Raw genomic sequence first — 19,094 nt, 5'->3', positions numbered from 1 at the left:
CTTTGCTACATATTCTTTTGCTATTTTGTTACATTTAAGTCTTTGAAAAATCTTACTTTAATATTAGTATTTTTGCTCAAAATGTTCCTTCCCCAAATTGAAAGTAGTTTATTGACTTACAATGTAACGTAACTTTTTTTTCTCTAAACGTATTGAATAAGCAATTCTCTGTGTACGATGTGTGTGGCAGCATTTCTTGCTACCTAACTACTTTGGAGCATACTTCATCCACAGCTAAACATTGAGCACTTAGCCCCAGCTTTCTAGGGATTAGATGAATTTACCATGGCGGCAAATTTAGCAGGACTATCTGCTCAAGACAGTACTGCTGAATCCAGAGCCGCTAACTAGTCCTGGAACATTTCTGGGATCCCCAAGATGCCCAGGGGACAAAAGCAGAGAAATCCAGTTGATTTCCGGGTCTCTGCCTGGGAGCTACCGGGCGGCCCAAGACTCTCGCTCCTCCCTCACTCCCGGGGCGGGGCGGGGCGGCCATCTCCCTGGCAACGGGACGCGCTGCAGCCCCGGCCACCTCGCTTCCAGCGCACCTAGCTCTGCAGGCAGAGTGGCTGGCGCTGGCTCCGTGATAGCTTCCTTGGCGCACGACTCCAAGAATCCTCACTAGGTACGAGATGGCATCACAGGAGGAAGGGATTGTGCTGAGGCTCAGCCCCTCAGAGCAGGAGGAAGAGGAGGACGAGGAGGCGGCGGCTGCAAGGAGAGTGCAACGCTTTGCCCTAGACCCGCGGGTGCGCTTCCTGGGAGGTCGTCTGCGCCAGGCGTTGGGGTTCCCGGAGGAGACGTGGGGCCAGTATCTGGAGAGCGAGGACCACCGGCAGGTCCTAGGAGACTTTCTGGAGAGCACTGATCCTGCCAGCCTGGTGTTTAGTGTTGCGGCCGCCGGGCGGCTCTCGGCTTCCCCCGAGGTAAGGCGCGACCCGAGAGGGATGCCCGCTGCCAGACTTAAACAGAACTTGAAGTCAGCCTCCTGGACTGATCAGAAGTCAGGGTCCCCGTGTGCACCAGCTCTGCAGAAAACGCTGTACGATAGTTTTCTACAAGGGATGTCTGCCAGAAGGGATGGTTGTCTAAAATGATGTTAGAAAACTAGCGCAGTCTGTGATACCTGGGCTTATGGCGCCTGGAGAGCTTTTGGGCCAAAATACTTATGTTTCAGTCCCCGGTGGAACTCTAGAGTCATATCCTTTTAAACAACGATAGCAAAGTATTAGGCAAAACCCTTATAGCTTGAGTTGTTTCAGTATCTACCAACTACATTTTGTCCAGGAAAGAAATAATCGAGTCCTAACAAAAAGCAGGGCGGGGGACTGGCTGGATTATGGTGGCACTTACTATATTACTCCTGGCACTTGGGAGACAGAGGAGGCAGGAGGATCTCTGTGAGTTCCTGGCCAGCCTGGTCTACCCAGCAAGTTCCAGGACTACACCATGATACCCTGTCAAAACCACAAACAAACAAAAATATAAACAACAACAAAACCAACAATAACAACCATTAGACTGGCTGGTGTCATTTAAAACACAAAATAAACATATTTGTTGCATAAATTAGATAGTGATTTCAAGGAGCATTATCTTAGCAATTAAATTGTAAATTCTTTTTAGAATATATATTCATTTTTTATGTGTATGTATGCTTGCCCGCATGTATGTCTGTGCACCTTGTGGGTATCTGGTGCCCATGGAGGTCAGAAGAGATGTGTTGGGATTCCTTGGAACTGGAGTTACAGATTATTGTGAATTACCACCATGTGGGTGCTGGAAAAGGAAACGTCTACCCCCACCCCCTCACCCCCCACCCCCAACGTAAATTCCAAGTAAAGTAATCTGTCTACTTGTTTATAGCAGAGGTGTGCCCTGGAAAGTTACGTATCAATAGCACTCTGAAAACTTATGTCCAATTGTCTTATTCTCTGATGTGTTTTTCTTTAAAACTGATGGTAGTTCCATGGTGTGTGTATGTAGCCTGTAATTTGCACAGGCTTCAAGCTTAATAGGCATTGCTTTTTTTTTTTTTTTTGCTTTCTTTTCCTTCCTTCTTTTCTGATTTTGGAGCCCTTGCCCAGTAGGTTATCTTTCAGCAGTGTTGGGCCTGGGGTTCATGTTGTAAATGACCAGATGTCATTATTTAGGATAGGTGTGAGGCAAACCCTCAGAATGGTTGCACTACAGCTCTGTGAGTTTTGAATATCTTTGTTTTGATATTCTCCTAATTATAACTTTAAAAAATAAGTTAGTATGCCAGACAAGACACCTTAAACTCTCAGAGCATAGAAGCTAAAAGGTGTAGTATTTACCAAACCAAACAAAGCCAAAAACCCTTAACAGTTATAGGAATGTTAAACTATCTTGGCTAAACACTTCTTTGCCTTGACAGCAGGAATGCAAATTAACCCTTTTTTTTTTTATCTCAGTTTGGCTTATTTTCAAACAAGAGAAAAATTAGCAAAGGGGGGAAAACCTTACTAGGATTAAAATATTCTTATGTTTGGTTTTGTATATGAGCTTCTTACAGTATATGCTGTTGAGGAGTAATGGACATGTCTTTGAGGGTGGTATTGTTATAAAAAAAAAAAAGGAAAAAGAGAACCCTACCTTTTTCAGGACACAGAAGAGCAACAGAGCAACCTTGTTTGTAAACATGGGCAAGATGCCATGGTTTTACTTCTGTTGGCAATCTGTCTGCAAGTGGGGTACAGCGAATCCTGCTTGTTAACAAAGAGACTCTGTAGTGAACTCGAACTAATTATCTTGCTTTTGTTCCAGATTCCGAGAGATGTGAAACACAAGCTGGTTTATTTTGCCAAGAAGATGACTGAAAACATGGGAGAAAGTGATTTCTCCCAAACCATTTTATTTGGAGAAATACCCAGGTCATTGCTTACACATGTAACTGCATTCCTAGATGAGGTATTGATCTGTCTCTAATATCTGAGTGTTTTCTTGACCTCCAGACACATAGTACTGGTTGAGCCACTCTGTCTACTTAAATAGAAGAGAGTGAGAAGCCAGGAATTTCTTTGGCCAGGGGTACGAAGTGATCACGTTCAGCTTGTTTTCTGAACTCAGTTACTGTTCACTAATACTGACTAGCCTGCTCCCTGTCAGATCACCCTCTCTCTCACTCTTCCCTTACTCCTTTCACAATGTTGGAAGCGTTTACCTGTCAAATTGAACTGACGAGGTTCTGTCAGTTAGCTATAGGTTTTAGGTATTACAGTCAGGGTAGAAATTACCTCACACATTCATCCGTTTTTCAAATTCCTGTTACAAGGTAGTAACTAAATGGAGTTTTACCTATGTCAGAGAATGGAAGGCAGTAATGAAGTCACCAATTGTTCACAAATTCTCTCTTCCCTGTGCTGACGGTGGTCGGTGTATTAAAGGATTGATCATCAGCATTGGGAGCTGTGGTGCTTTTAAGACCTGGGACTTCCCTCATAGGTGGAAATTAGGTCACTGGGGGAATGTCCCTTGAGGGGCTTAGGTACCATGTTCTCTCTCTGCTTCTTCATTGCTGTGTTTTACTTTGCCATCTGCCCTTGTTGTGATGTGAGGCCTGAGCCTGGCAGGGTCAATGTCTCATGGACAGAACTTGGAAATGAAAGTCAAAGGAAACCTTTTCTCCTCTGTCTTCCGGATTCTGTAACAGTAACCAAAACGAACTAACCCACTGCTTGAAACGGCCAGTGGCATTTTAACATGGGTAGGACCTACATCCCCCTGCCTTGTCAGTACAGATGGACTCAGCTGGCCTGGGTAAAACACAAGATGCATGGGTTCTCACCTGATGCTGTCTATCTGTTCAGATATTTTGGATGAAAACACCAAAATGACCATAGAACGAGAGTGGTAATTTTAAGACTTCACTGGACATTAGACTCACCTGGTCAGGAGCAATGGTGAGCTTTGGAATGAACCAGCCCTGAGGGAGGATCCTCTTACTGGTTAATTCAGAACTCCTGGGGTGGGAACAAAGCTAGAGTAGTTTAAGACCCAGGGGCTCCCTGTGTAGGTGAGAACTGGGAACCATGGAGTTAGGTATTTGTCTACAAGGTCAGTTCCTCTGCCTGATTGTTCAGAGAGACTCCAGTAATCAGTGCAGTCCTGCTGAGCCTGTGTTTATGGTAGGAAAACGTGCTACAGGGTATGTGAGCCACAGCAAACCACTAACACTCCTCTTTGACCTCCAGTGTCTCTTGCTGTCTTCCTGGAAGGATGTCCTCTCTTGCTGTGTTCAGGCTACCCAAGGCCTCTGCCCCTGGCTCCAGTGTTGTACTTAGGTCCCCTGCACCCTACCTCCTTTGTTTTTGCTGGTTGTAGGAAGGGGTTTTCTAGGGTTGGTACTTGGAGCAGTTTTGTTTTGTTTTTGCATGAAACAGGCACTTAAGAGATTTTTACTACGCTGAGTCTTCTGTAAGACTCGGCAGAGTTTGAAACAACTTATGCTTTGAGTTTCCCTGCCTTTAGGTGGGAGTTGGCAGGGCTGTGTGGAACTTGGTGGGTTCTCATCCTATGAGCTGTGGTTTGCAAAAGGCAATAGAAAACTTTGAAACTCTTCCAAGATTTCTCCGAGTTGGTCCCATACCAAAATTCCCATAACTTTTACAGTATGGTTTGAATGAAAATGTGTATATCCAAGAAGGTATAAGCCACCAGAGATTTGGGGTTAATTTTTATTAAAATATATTAATTATAGTTAGCTGGGTTATATTGGGGTGTTTTCTATGCTCACTCTTTGTTAGCCCTCTCCTTCTTCCTCTGTCACACTTCTCAAATAAGCTCCCTTCTCCTCTCATGCCTTTTTGTTTTTGTTTAGTTTTTAATCTAAACACAGTTTGAGTTTAATGTTGGGAAGAGTCTGAGATGGGCAGAGAAAAAAAGCAAGAACATCACAATTGTGGTATAGCTGGCATTCCCTTACAGACAAAGCTTTGAACAAGAGGGTGTAGGTCTGGAGGACAAACGTCCCAAGCGTTGGCAGGGCTTAGGGCACACATGCAGCTCGAATAGTTGTCTGCTGGACAGTGGCTCATGGTGCTGTGCTAGGGACCCCTCAGCTCTCTCCAGCCAGTTTCTCTATTCTGTGTTCCAAACAGAGAGCCACATGCCTTCCTAGAATTCCCACCAGCTGTATAGTTAACATTTCAAGCTAAAGTTGAACTTGTGACTTTCTTGAACCTTCCCCTTCTGGCCTTACATACAGTTATCCTCATACTAGTAGGTGAGTATTCTGGAGTTTGTGCTGGGTAGTTTTGTGACTTGACACAAGCCAGAGTTATTTGAAAGGAAGGAACCTCAATTAGAAAAATGCCTCCACAAGATCCACCTGGCTCTGGGACATTTTCTTGATTAGTAATTGATGAGAGGGAGCTGAGCCTAGTGTGGGTGGTCTCATCCCTGGGCGAGTGGCCCTGGGTTCTATGAGACAGCTGGCTGAGCAAGCCATGATGAGCAAACCAGGAAAACCCTCCGTGGCCTCTACATCAGCTCCTGTCTCCAAGATCCTGCCCTGTTTGAGTTCCTTCAGTGATGAACAGTGACAAGGAAGTGTGAGCCAGATAAACCCTTTCCTCTCCAAGTTGCTTTGGTCATGGTGTTTCATCGTAGCAATGGTAAGCCTAACTTTGACAGTACTTGGTGACTCAGCTAGAGCTGCTGTAACAAAAGATGGTAGACTGAATTTCCTGTACAAAATAGAATTTAATTCTTGAAGCCCTGAGGGTTAAAAATTGGGGATCACATTGCTGGCAAGTTTGAATTTGCCTGTAGGGCTCATTTTCTTTTTTCTGGTTCAGGTGGGTCCGTTCTAGCCATGTACCCACATGATAAAAGGGGCAAATGAGCTCCCTTTTAAGCATCAAGACCATTTGCCAAGTGAGCTAGCCATGTGACAATGACGGTGCCTCCTCATGCCATGGATTTAAAGGGTAGGATTCCAACATAGCACTGGGAGAAGGCATCAATATACAGATCATGGCACCTGTTGTACTTTGACCCTTTACAGACACAAGTCAAGTGACCTTCCTGGCAAGGGTTTTCTAACACTCTATTGCTTTAAATGCAGAAATGTACTCCATGTTTATATATACCAGAATGGGCTTCTAGTTGTGGCAGTTAGTATTCGGAAGAGCACAGCTTCTAGAGCCTTCCCTACCCACCAAGATCTTTGAGTACAGAGACTGTAAACATACTGAAGTTTGACACCTCAGGGGACTGTGCAGGAGATGGTGATACTAATGGCATTTGGAGGGATTCCTATCTCACTTCCCTCTTCTCTGCCACATCCAACTGTACATGACTTTGGGGAATCCAAACTGAGGTCTTCATGCTTGCACAGCAAGAGCTTTATTCCGTGGAGCCATACCTCTAGTATGGCAGCAAATATCTAAGTGTTTCCACACAACTGTTTTTGCTGATGTTCCTCATGTTGTGGAAAACGAGTTCCACAAAGGTCCCCGGTTGAATCCCTCTCTATTATACAACCTTTGATCCACTGGAAGCCTCAGAGACAGAGAACACCTGCTCGCTACTCGCCACCATGTGATTCGGAAACATTGTTTCTGTCGGTACACCTGCCAACTCGCTCAACTTTAATTAGGAAACTTTGCTTGATATAAATCTTGTTTCCTGCAGTATTTGGGTTATTGAATTACACTGCAAATTGAAATATACATGTGCATGCTGGGAGAATGAGTAAATGAAAAGGGAAGTAACAACTCCTTTTTATTTTACAAAAGCCTATTATTGCTCAGAGACTCAGTGTAAATTGACAGCTGACTCGGTCCACTCCTTGTAGTTTTGGAGTCATCAAGATTATTTCTGAAATGGGGTGGTTTTATGGACAAGAAAATTTTGCACAACAACAGATTTAAAGGTACTTACTGTCTGCTAATTAACTGCCTTTAAAATGTTGCTTTTTATCTAGATATTAGTCCCAGTTCTGTCTAATAAGAACAACCATACGTCCTGGTCATGCTTTATCTCACAAGATGTGGAACATCACACAGAAGTCATGAAAAATAAGATGCACATTTTTAGGGGCAAAATGTCAAGAAGAACTCATCTGCCAATTCCTACTATTGCAGAAAATATTGACTTGGATCAGCATTACTTGGTGACCAGGTAAGCAACAGAATGCTCTAGATAGTGTGATAATGGATGGCTAACATCCCCACAGAATATCACACCTCTCAAACTATTAGCAAAACAGTTACTTTAAAACATGTCATTTTAAAATGTATTTTATTTCTTTTAAAGTATATATATTTTTGCAACTGGGTTTTATGCAGCCTAGGTGGGCCTCAAACTTACCATGTAGCCAAGGATAGTTTTGACTCCTCACTCTCCTACATCCACATCTACATTGCTGAGATTATAGTCCTGGACCACCACAGCTGGGTTTATGGTGCTGGTTATCAAATCCAGGGCTTTGCGCATTTTGGGCCAGCACTCTATCACCTGGGTACATCCTCAGCCTACAAGTATACTTTCTAAAGAAAACTAGCAATCACCGTATAATCTCAGCAATATTCCTTTAGGGGAAAAATGGTCTTTAAGATCATGTTAATTTTATTAATTATCTATTTTAAATCATGTATATTGGTTTGTATTGTTGTGTTTATGTGTAGTGCCTGAAGTTACACAGGGTTATGGGACATGTGTCATGGGTGCTGGGAACCAAACTCAGATATCTTCTGGAAGAGCAGCAAGCAGTCTTAACCACTGAACAGTCTCTCCAGCTTTCATTTATCAGTTTTTTAATATAGTAATTTTATTCTATTTTTATTATACTCATTCCTATTCTTCCCACTAGCTCTCCTTTCTCTTCCCTGCCCCCTCCCAAATTTGGGTCCCAGATTCTTTCTTTTTAAGTAACCCACTCAATACAGTTTATTCTACCAATATATACTCATGGGCCATCCACCAGAGCATCCAGGGAGCCAAACCCTTAAAAAACTGACTAAGCCTTCTTAGAAGCCATCTACTGTCAATAGTACTTCAGTTAGGGGAAGGAGCTTGTGAGCTCCTCTCTGCTTCATGCTACAGTGTTGGCTGATTTGATACGTGTGCAGGGCTTGTATGAGCAACCACAGCTGCTGTGAGCTCACACGTGAACTGTGCCTTCCAAGTCTACAAGACACAGCTTTGCTCTGCTCCTCCCCAGCCTCTGGCTCTTACAGTCTTTCTGCCTTCTCTCCTACATCCCTGAACCTTAGGAAAGGGATGATAAAGAAGCTTCATTGGCCCCTGAGCACTCCATTGACAACTGTTCTCTGTACTGTATCATTTTCTTAATGGTAGGAGATGCACTAAACGCAGAATACAGTGATGCTGACTCAAACAAGGAGCGTGAAAACAATGGGTTTTGAAGGATTCATATTGAGAAAACTAGTTTATAGATGCATAAAAAACATTAGTACCCAGATCCTGTCTTTATTTGGATAAAGTCACTGTTGGATGCTTTTATTAATCATATAATATTTATAGGCCACAATCAGATGAGAGAAGAATACTCCATGCCATTGAATCTTTAGTCATTAAATGGTCACATCAGATCCAAGAAATCATAGAAAAAGATTCAGCACACCCTCTCTTGAGTGGTCTCCATCCGACCCCTGAGATAGAGCTGGACTTCTGGACCATGAGGCATGATAACTTGAAATGCATATACTCTCAAGTAAGTAGAAGAAGGTACTGGGATTGTTTCTAAACCAAATAAGCAGCATTGTTTTGTATGACTAAGGAGTCTGCACTTTTCTTACTCTGAAATACTGTCACAGGAAATGCATATTTAAGTTAAGGACGACAGAGACTGATTGCCTTTATAGGATATTTTGGTAGCATCTGAGATCATTAGGAATGCTATTTTACAGGAGAAAGGGCGGTACCGTGTGGGAAGGCTGGAGATGGCAAGGTTTAATTACTGCCTCAGTTTGAATTTCTATTGTAATAAAACCATCACCAAAAACAACTTGGGAGGAGAAGGGGGTTTATTTTATCGTAAGAGTTTATAGTCCATCATCCAGGGATGTCATGGCAGGAACTCAAGGCATAGATCTAGAGGCAGGAGTTAAGGCAGAGGCCATGGAGGGGTGCTGCTTACTGGCTTGCTTCCCCATGGTGTGCACAGTCTCCCTTTCCATAGAACCTAGTACCACCAGCCATACCTACAGTGAGCTAGGCCCTGCATATCAATCACTAAGAAAAGACATTACAGACTTGCCTATAGGCAAGTCTTATGGAGGCATTTTTCTCCATTGAGAGTCCTTCCTCCTAAGTGACTTTAGATTGTGTTAAATTGACTTACAGTGTGATTAGGGGAGGAGCAGGATTCTGCTTGGCTACAGAAGTGCTAACTTTGGTCTCTTTGTTGGGTGCTTCCTGCCCACTGACTTAGTATGATATTCTAAATTCTATGGTGTTCATTTGTGTGTCTCTTGATTGGAGGTTATCTGGAACAGATCATTAATAATTTATGTGTATAATATGCAAACACATCTTTTGGAAAAATGAAATGCAAAATAAAATACAGACTTTTGAAAACCTGCACTTAGACTTATTTTCATCATGGAACAAATACGCCATCGAGTCTCAAACACTGTTCATAGCACGGGTAAGGTGACTCAGCAGGAAAAGGCACTTGGTGCTAAGCCTGATGTCCTGAGTTTGACCCCAGTGCCCACATTGTAAAAGGAGAGCAGTGATATAGCATGTTGACTTCTGACCTCCACCTGCCTGCAAGTGCATACTAAAAATAAAAATAAATAAATAAATATATAATGCTGTGTATGTTGTGTGAGCAGAATGCAATGTGAATTTTTCATTAGAGAGTAGACTTATTTAGCAATCTCGCTTGTATGTTTATTAAAGTATTTTCCCCACTTTAGCTTCAGGCTCCTATTGTCCTCAAGATGGTTAAGATACTGAGAACAAGACAAAGCAGCTATCTTCCTGCTCTCAAGGGCATCTTTACCACGGTAGAAAATGGTAAGACCCCCAGACCTACATCCCTGGGCATCATTGTGGCATCCACTCAGGGCTCTCGCTCTCACTCCCCGCCCATTTGCCTACTTAGCCTTGCAGTCTGCCTGACACTAAGGGTGTGTACAAGGAGCAAGCACACTCGGGTCTTCTAAAGGGAGCTTTGTCTCAGTCTCTCTACTTCCCAGTGATCACGACCACAAACCTCTTCAGTTCATGTGCTGTCTACACAGCCCATAACCCCAGGGTGAAGTTTAGCTGGAAGGTGTATGAGGAAGGGGAAAGCCTTCCATTCTTAGTGGGGGGCCCAGGAACGCCTTTTGCAGATGTTTCCAGACAGCAAGTAGGCTGTGAGTAGTCTCGGCATAGACTCAGAATCTACCATAGGCTCAATTTCTGATTCCTTGGTTGACAAGTGTTTATTCACCATGATGTTTTGGTGAAGATTAGACCTATGCAACAGAGAAGCTGTGAAAAGTGTCCAGCTAAAATTCTCTCCCCGTGTTTCTCTTGGTGTTTTTCTTTAGTACCGCTGAAAGATGATAGCACACCCCATTTTTGTCTGTGTTTAAGCAAATACATGCATTTGGTATATATGGTACTGAAGTATATGTCTTACAGTTAAAGCTAAGCAAACAACTGGTTTTTTGTTTTTCATTTTTCTTGTTTCCAACACTAGAACACTTTTATTCTCCTGTGTGCCACTTAGAAGTAATTAAAATTCACTTTGAAGCATCTATTTTTACAATTGCTTCCAAGAATTTTATCTGATGAGATGGGGAGGGGTGGTTAAAAGTGGCTTGTTGTTAAATGTGAGTTCCAGTTCTATCTCAGCTTATAAACCATTTGTAAGTTGCTAGGATTCTGCTTTCCCAACGGCCAGCTGCCCTCTCCACACCTCCATTGTGGACTTGCTGTGAGACGTAGGGTAGTGTTTCTTCTCATGACTTACGCTACTTGAGTCTTTGTTCTGACAGGCCGTCCTGGTATCTGCCTACTGGCAGTGCCCTTCACTGCCGTCTGCCCAGTGTACCCAACCCAACTGTGCCTCTTCGACGTTACAGAGCGTCTCCTGGAGGCAGACCCTCCTCTCTGAGAGGCACTGGGTGGGGGATTGGTACACACCTACATGAAGCCTTGAATACATGGCACTTTTATCCTCAGTAAATAAAAGCACATGACATATTCCTTCTGCTAATATAAGATAGACTCTTCATGGGAATGGAGCTGAAGGAATGAGTCCTAGGGATGTGTACACAAGCTGGAGATTCAGAGAAAACCACTTTTCAGTGGCTCAAACCCACAGTCACCTAGAGATGGAAGATCCATGTCAGAGACGTACTTCAGACTGAAATAAGCAGAGATGCTTAGCACATGTGAAGGATGCTTAACTGTAGTGAGGTTACCTAATTTCTAAATTGACATCAATAAATATACAGCAGTCTCAACATACTCGAACACCTGGAAGAGAAAACAGCTCAGAACCCTCTCTCTCCTCGAGGCTGGGCGAGAAGCTGAGCTGGTTACTTATCAAGTCCAGCAGGGAGTGTGAGGACAAAGCTCAGCAGGGTTTTATTTGTCTTTGACATGAGTCCTTGGGGATTACATCAAACAGTAAGGCTTAGCTTTGTTCTTTACCTTTGTACCCCATAGCCTGCTTTGGATTGGAGACAGTTTTAGTATCAAAGTGAGAATCTTTCTTCAACTCTTACCTCCTTAACATGATTTTTATTCAAATATAAGTTCCTATAAAATTAGTCTTCATATAGCGTGGGTTTAGTGACATTTAGATCGGTCACAGCATTGTGTTATCATGCCTCCTGCCTGCTTCCAAACTGCTTTCATCAGCAAGCCTAATAACTTTAACCAGATCTTGGTGAATAACATAGTAGAAGGCTGCCTATCTGTCTCACCAGTTGCTCATAGGGACCTGGGATGAGACAGTGTGCATTGTGCCTTTGTGCTGGTCCTGAGCATTCCAGAGAAGCTTGGCATCCAGCTGTGAGGTGATGGCTAGACAGATGCTCTATCCTCACAGGATTTCCAAGGGGTTAAACAGCTCTCTTTAGACTTGGAGGTTTCCTTCCCCTCTGGGTCTTTAGCTACAATTACTTATGGTCTGTGAGTAACGGGTCTAGTGTTCTCCAGGGAGGCTGATTTACAAATGGGCAGTCTATAGCCCTCCAGACGGCTCATGCACGCGTAGCTTGTAGGATAAATCACAGAACGGGAAAGTATAACTGTCTTGGACTTGTAAAAGGACGCTGTGTGCCTCTAATGGCTCTTCCCTTTTGCAGCTCTTCTTGAAGCCCAGGATGTGGAACTTCACCTAAGACCTCTGAGGAGGCACATTCACAGTCTCCAGGAGGCAGAATTCCCACAGACCAGAATACTGATTGCCCCTTTGCTTCACACCATCTGTCTTATCTGGAGTCATTCCAAGTTTTATAACACCCCTGCTCGGGTTATAGTTTTACTGCAAGAGTTTTGTAACCTCTTCATTGACCAGGTATGAAACATTGACAGTTAAGTATAATAAGAATCATTGGCATGAAGTAGTAGGCTTCATTAACCCAATAATAATGAACAGGCCTAACAATGAACAACGTAATAATAGACAAATCCAGATGTCAGCAAGAACACCATTTTCCTTTCCGCTTTCAGACAGGACTCGTGTGAGCAATGGCCGTTTCTGGGTTTTGTTTATTTAAGGAAACAGATTTAAGAGGCCAAGAGGTTAAACAAATTTAATGTAGCTTCCAGCAACAGGCTCACATCTGTGCCTTGTAGTTTGTAGCTTCCCTCAGTTTCTATACGAGTGTTGGCTGCTGGGAGACTTTTGGAGAGTAAAGTAAGAAAATTACTTAAAATCAATTGTCCTTGAAAACACAGTAATGGGATTATATGGAAATAATTCTGATTCACCATTTTTAAATTTGTTTGTGTTTCCGTACTCCTTGCTTAGCTTGGGAACTGTCTTTTTAAAACATGATTGAAGTACCCTCTTCCCCCTCCCCAATCCTGCCCCTCCTCCTTTGTGTGTGAGCTTTCATCCTTTCATCAACAAAGGATATTGTTGCCTATGCCCTGGACAGCTCTCCCCTTGACCCTACCTGCTCTTGGAGGTTGCGGGGAGTTGGTGCAGAGTCATTGACACAGACTCCGGGAGCAGGTGAGAAATGCTGCAGCAAGCTCCTCTGAGCACTGCTGCAAGCTCCTTTAATACCCTCCACCCAAGCCCCCATTGGTCCCAAGAAAGCATCTCTTCTCTTCTAAACAGCAGCAGTTCCTGGTTGACTGGCATTATTTGCACTAGCAATCCTTGCTCTCTCAGGCAGTCTTCAATTAGGTCCTCCTACAGGAGATGCTTTCGTAGTTGCATGGTCGCAGCATTAACATAGAGGTGGCCCTGCTGTTCTAGCTACAGGATATGATGAGAGATCAAGTAACATAGCTATTCAAGGAAAGTTGAGAGATGCTTGGACACCATGTGGTGCTGTGTTGTGTTTTGAAATTGTCTGGGGATGCCACACCTAAATGGTCCAGAGCAACACATAGCCTAGATAGCTTTTCACACAGTATGTGCTCTGCAGTCAGGGGGAGGTTGGTGTCAAGTTTTGGTGAGGAAGCTCTTTGCTCTGTAACCAGCCTGTTTCTCCTCCTTGTAACCCACAGTCCTGTTGGGTTAGAAGCCTGGCATCTGGAAAACAACAAGGCAGAAAAAGCAGCAATAGCCCAGGCTGGCCTTGAACTTGCTGTGTAGATGAGGATGGTCTTAAACTCCAGACCCCCCCCCCCCTGCTTTACTCTCCTGAGAGTTGATGTTATTCCTAGCTGGGATCCACTCTTTCAACATCATTTAACCTTAGTTATATGCTAGGAGCCCTAAGTCCACATAGAATCTTCAAGATTAATGAGGTGCCAGACTCTACAGATGTGTGAACTTTAGAGTTTCTAGACCAGCAGTTCTCAACCTTCCTAACATGGTCACCTTTTAATACAGCTCCTCATGTTGTGGTAACCCCCAACCATAAGATTATTTCATTGCTACTTCATAATTAATTACTACTGTTATGAATTGTGATGTAAATATCTGATATGCAGGATATATGATATGCAGCCCACAGGTTGAGGACCACTGTTCTAGAGTGTGTGGTTGACTTGTTAAATTTCCCCTCCTATGTGCTTCTGATGCAGCAGTGTATGAGAGGGCTTTAGACACATGCCAGGGGGAATCTGACCTACAGTGTGGTGCCTGGTGTTTAACAGAAACTCAACAAATCTTTGTTCTCTCACCCGTTTACTGACTGCCAGGCTGGCTGTGGCTGTTGATGGGGGATAGAGAGCAGTGAGCCAGTTCCTTGCTACATTTTATCAGCATCTCTGGTTTCTGTTCATTGAGGTCAACTCTGTCTTGCCCTGTGAGTAAGCAGGTACCTGCTGCCAACACCTTGCATCTCCAAGTGGACTGAAGTAGCTTGTACCTTTAGCTAGTACTTCTCCCTGACCCCTTTTGAAGTTTGAAAATTACCAAAACCAGTTTACCACAAAGCCCTGTTGTCTATGGCTCATGAGATAGTCCTAGTTACCTTGAAGCCTGTCAAGCTATTATCTTGGTTTCCAGTCTGTGTTAACAGCCAGAGCTGCCAAGCTCCCAAGGAAATACTGTGGCTTCTCTTGTTTCTTAGTTCTGGCTTCTGGCCAAAGGTTCCCTTGACCTGATTTCCATGATTCTCAAAGTAGCAGCTCACTAACTTTGTAGTAAGCCTGCCCCAACATGTTAGGAATCTAAGATTACCAGTGAGCCAACTCTGGTACCGGAATCTCCAAAGATGTAATTTCCCTTCCTTTCCCCATTCTTTATTATTTTTATATGTATAACAAACACCACATATATTCTATTTTGTCAAGATCTTTTTTTAAGTGTATGTGTTTTCATGTGCAAGTTTCATGTGCACATATGTGAGTGTACATGCACATGTGTGATATTTGGAGTCTTCCTGAATCATTCACCATTGTATCCTTTGAGACAGGACCACTCACTGAACCTGGTGGCCACTGATTGCTAGGTGAGATAGACGGAACCCATCTCCCTGCTCACCCTGTGTTATGGCTATACACGTGCAATCTCTGTGGGTGCCGGGGGGGGGGGGGAGGGGGTTAGACTTAGGTGGTGTTTATGCTTCTGTGGCCAATGTTTTCCTGAGTAACCACCATGCCAGTCCCAGAAACTAACTTTTTAACTAACAACTAACTTACTAACTTTCTAACTGACTTATTTCCTAACTTTCTAACTTTCTAGATGACTTTCTAACTAACTTTCTAACTGACTTACTTTCTTCTTTTAACTTACTTTTTTAAAAAATTATTTTTGCATTGATGTTTCGATTGTGTGTATGTCTGTTTCTGCTTTTTGAGTGCTGGGATCACAGGCTATACAATATATCATGCTAGGACTTTAAACAAACAAACAAACAAACCCCAAAACACAGGATCTAACTGTGTATCCCTGGCTAGCCTGGAACTCATAGAGATCCATCCATCTATGTCTCCTGAGTGCAGGGATTAAAGGTATTCACTCTTGTGTCCAGACATAATACTTTTTTTTTAAAGTTCCATTTAATTTATTTCATTAATTCATGTCTATGTGGAAGTCTGAGAAAATAAGTTGCAGGAGCTGGTTCTTTTCTCTCACCACGTGGGTGTGGGGGATTGAACTCAGCTCACCAGGTTTAACAACAGGTGTCTTTACATGCTGAGCTATCCCCTGAATATTTTTAATTAAAAAAAATCTCAGTACTGATACTTAAGTTGTATAGATTTTACCTGCACCCACCAGCCTACACTGAAAAGTCAAGGATATTGTCCCACTGTCTTTGCCATCCCCACTGGCACAGTTGGTTGCTGGAAGCTCAGGTCCCCCATAGGTGGGTTAGGAGCTGTCCATCCCTTGCCGTTCCTGACTGCTGTACTCATTATCAATTGGTGCTACTTTAGGAGCAAATATGGTTTTTGTTTTGTTTTGTTTTGTTTTGTTTTGTTTTAACTTGTCTTACAATGACCATTAACATCATTCTTTAGGCCAGTCCCCTGAAAGACATCACCTGCTTGCTGGCATGATAATGCACATACACACACACACACACACACACACACACACACACACACACTCACACTTTGGTAACAAGGTCTTCTCTCATTTCTATGTTAACCCAACACTACTATGATGTCATAGTGGATTGGATTAGCAATAATTTGTCTCACCACCCTATCTAGTCCATGGTGTGTTCTCTCTTGTAGATATTTCCATCCCTAGATTCCTTTTTTTTTTTTTTTTTTTTGGTTTTTCGAGACAGGGTTTCTCTGTATAGCCCTGGCTGTCCTGGAACTCACTTTGTAGACCAGGCTAGCCTCAAACTCAAAATCCACCTGCCTCTGCCTCCTGAGTGCTGGGATTAAAGGCGTATGCCACCACAGCCCGGCCCATCCCCAGATTCTTAAGAAGGCTAAGTTTGTCTTGGATACAGGGTGTGTAATAGTTAGCCAAAAGTATGCGTCTATAAAAGGCTTTAAGAGGAATAGGAAGAGAACAGCAGGGAGATAGAAACAGGCTGGCATATTGATAAATTGTCTAATCGATAATTAACTGGCTTATGGATAATAAACATATTAGTTTATCATCAGGCTTAGCAGCAAGTGCCTCTACCTACTGAGCCATCTCACTGGCTCTTTATAGTGTGCCCTTTAACACTAACACTAATACCACTCAAAGAGTATGGATACAACATTGTAGGACCTACCATAGCTACCAAACGAAACTCAATATAAAAGTGATCTAGTATTTGAGTATGATCTATGCATGTTATACCATGTACTTTAAATGATCTCCAAATTGCTCAAAGTGCCCCTTAATACAATGTAAATGAGGTATTAAATAGCTGTTCTAATGTCTTGCTCAGAGACTGGCGATGCCCAGGTGGGTTCTTAAAAACTGCATTTGATTCATGGTTTTGCATCAGGAACCCATTGATGTGCAAGACTGACTGTTTTACTTAAAAAGCTTCTGATGTGGGGCTAGGTGCTCATGAGGGTCCCCTAAGTCACACTCCTCATTTTGCAGATAAGGGAATCAACCCCAATGGCAGCTTAGCTGATGACACAAAAGTAATTAGCAGCTCCTAGCTTGATCATGAGCATGTGTGCCGACTCCCACCATGTTCTTTCCCTGACAGTCTCTGCTGTGCAGTGCGAAGAGATAGCCTGGGTGGTGTTGTCTGGGATGTGAAGTACCAGTGACTTGTCTCAGGAGGTACTGATGCACAGAGGAGAAGTTAATTGGCTGTGATGGACTCCACACCCTGAGAGCCAGTCAAGATGGATAGGAGTGGATACAGGGATGGTTTGTCCCAGTGATTTGTCATTTTATCTGTAGGTAATTAGGTGACAGGAAGCTGCTGCAATGGGAAGGCAACTGAATTACCTACCATAGACATTTCAGCTTCTCAAAATGTTACAGAAGGCATGTAGAAGTTGCCTGTAGTGTACAGTATACCATAGCAAAAAGCAAACACTCAGCTCCCTACCCTGTTCTCTGTGAAGTGTTAGCAGCTTTCATGAGTCCATAAATTAGCTGTCTAGCCTGAGATGGACAAGAGAGTATACCAGGAAGCAACAAGAACTAGAATTTGTCAGATTATAATTGGTGGCATTTATAGATAACACACCAATGGTTTTCTTGCTGCTTTGCAAATGACAGAATCTATGTGTAGCCTGAAACCATGATCGTGTGTTTCTCCTAGCCAACACCTATCCCACAAATGCTGGCTCTGCCTCTCCAGAGCTCTGAGAATCTCCACCTGTTCCTTCCTCCAGTGTCCTCTCTTCCCCTCTCAAACTGGAAAGCCTACCTCCTCCTCTTCGCCCAGTGATTGGTTTCTTGTCATCTTTGTTAGCCAATCAATTAATTATAGGAAATTCCCCTATATCTCTGTTGCATGTAGAGCGGTTGCATTAGTGGGAGATGGGGGTAAATCAAGCATCTATGTGAGAGAACCAAAAAGACCTCCCAAGTATTGTGGGGAGCACCATGGCTCTCATTTCAGTCCCCAATGAGGTATGGGGGCAACTTTCTAAGCAGTCACAAACTGACACACACTTAGTTTTTTCTTTGGTTACAACATACATGGTCATGCCTCACTCTCCCATTCCAACTTCTCCCAGCCCCTTCCTTCCACATCCCACACGGGCCTCACACCTTCATGTCCTACATACATGAAATCCACTGAGTCCCATTAGTGCTGTCTGCGTGGACATTTATAGAGGATTGGCCACTGTAATATGGGCAACCAACCAGTAGCCCCACCCCCAAATAAAGCTGACTTTCTCTTCCTGGAGGCCACCCCCTGACTGTAGCTTCTTAACTAGGAGTGGGGCACTGTGGAGTGGAGCCTCCCTATCAATGCTGAAATATTGACTAGATTGATCATGTGCAGGTGTTTTGTAGTATCTGCAGCTGTTGAGAGTTCATGAGCACAGACAATGTTCTTCAGCTGTCCTCCACAACCTCTGGCTTTCAAAATCTGTCCCCTCTCATGATGTTCTATGAGCTTTGTGGGGAGGACATGTACATGTGTATATGTCCCAGTTGAGGATGAACACACCGCAGTCACCTCTTCTCTGATGTAGCTGTTTGATGCTATTTCACTTCAACAGAATGGCAGTGGTTTCTCCCTCGGGGTCTGTGGCCTCTCTAGCCTCAGGCTCTTGGTCAGGTTTCCAGTACCAAACATGAGTTCCCTCCTGCTGAGTAGGGTTTACATCTAATCCGACAGCTGGATGGTTGGTTACTCCAGAGATGTTTGTGTCACTGTTGCACAATGACTTGCTTGTTGAGTCTTGCTGTGTAAGTCCTTAGTGCAGTTCACGGCATCTACAGCTGGGTATAACTTTTGGCACCTTTCTCTTCCAGCAGCCTGCCCTCTGCCTCTCCCTCTCCAGTTCATTACGAGTTTGATTTTTCCAAAGTCCTGGACTCAAAGTATGTGGTATCTTTAGTTGTAGGGTTCTTACCACCAAGCTCTGGTGGGCAA

At 43.5% G+C, this 19,094-nt stretch overlaps 1 protein-coding gene across 1 annotated transcript in view; it reads left to right on the top strand.

The window, feature by feature from the left end:
• The first annotated feature begins 538 nt into the window (after nt 1-538).
• Nucleotides 539-19,094, top strand: part of Dnah11 (dynein axonemal heavy chain 11) — a 313,176-nt gene continuing 294,620 nt past the window's right edge. Inside the window, exons 1-6 of the mRNA XM_085830726.1 lie at nt 539-926; nt 2,788-2,931; nt 6,950-7,146; nt 8,512-8,701; nt 9,912-10,011; nt 12,303-12,514. Coding sequence (XP_085686852.1) covers nt 633-926; nt 2,788-2,931; nt 6,950-7,146; nt 8,512-8,701; nt 9,912-10,011; nt 12,303-12,514 — 1,137 coding nt within the window. The 5' untranslated portion in view covers nt 539-632. The remainder of the gene's footprint in view (nt 927-2,787; nt 2,932-6,949; nt 7,147-8,511; nt 8,702-9,911; nt 10,012-12,302; nt 12,515-19,094) is intronic.

The sequence above is a fragment of the Mus caroli genome, unplaced genomic scaffold (assembly GCF_978045245.1).
Source record: "Mus caroli unplaced genomic scaffold, Mus_caroli_1 scaffold_14, whole genome shotgun sequence".
Taxonomy (NCBI): domain Eukaryota; kingdom Metazoa; phylum Chordata; class Mammalia; order Rodentia; family Muridae; genus Mus; species Mus caroli.
The sequence above is the reverse complement of the archived record's forward strand: the minus strand, read 5'-3'. Positions and strand labels throughout refer to the sequence as shown.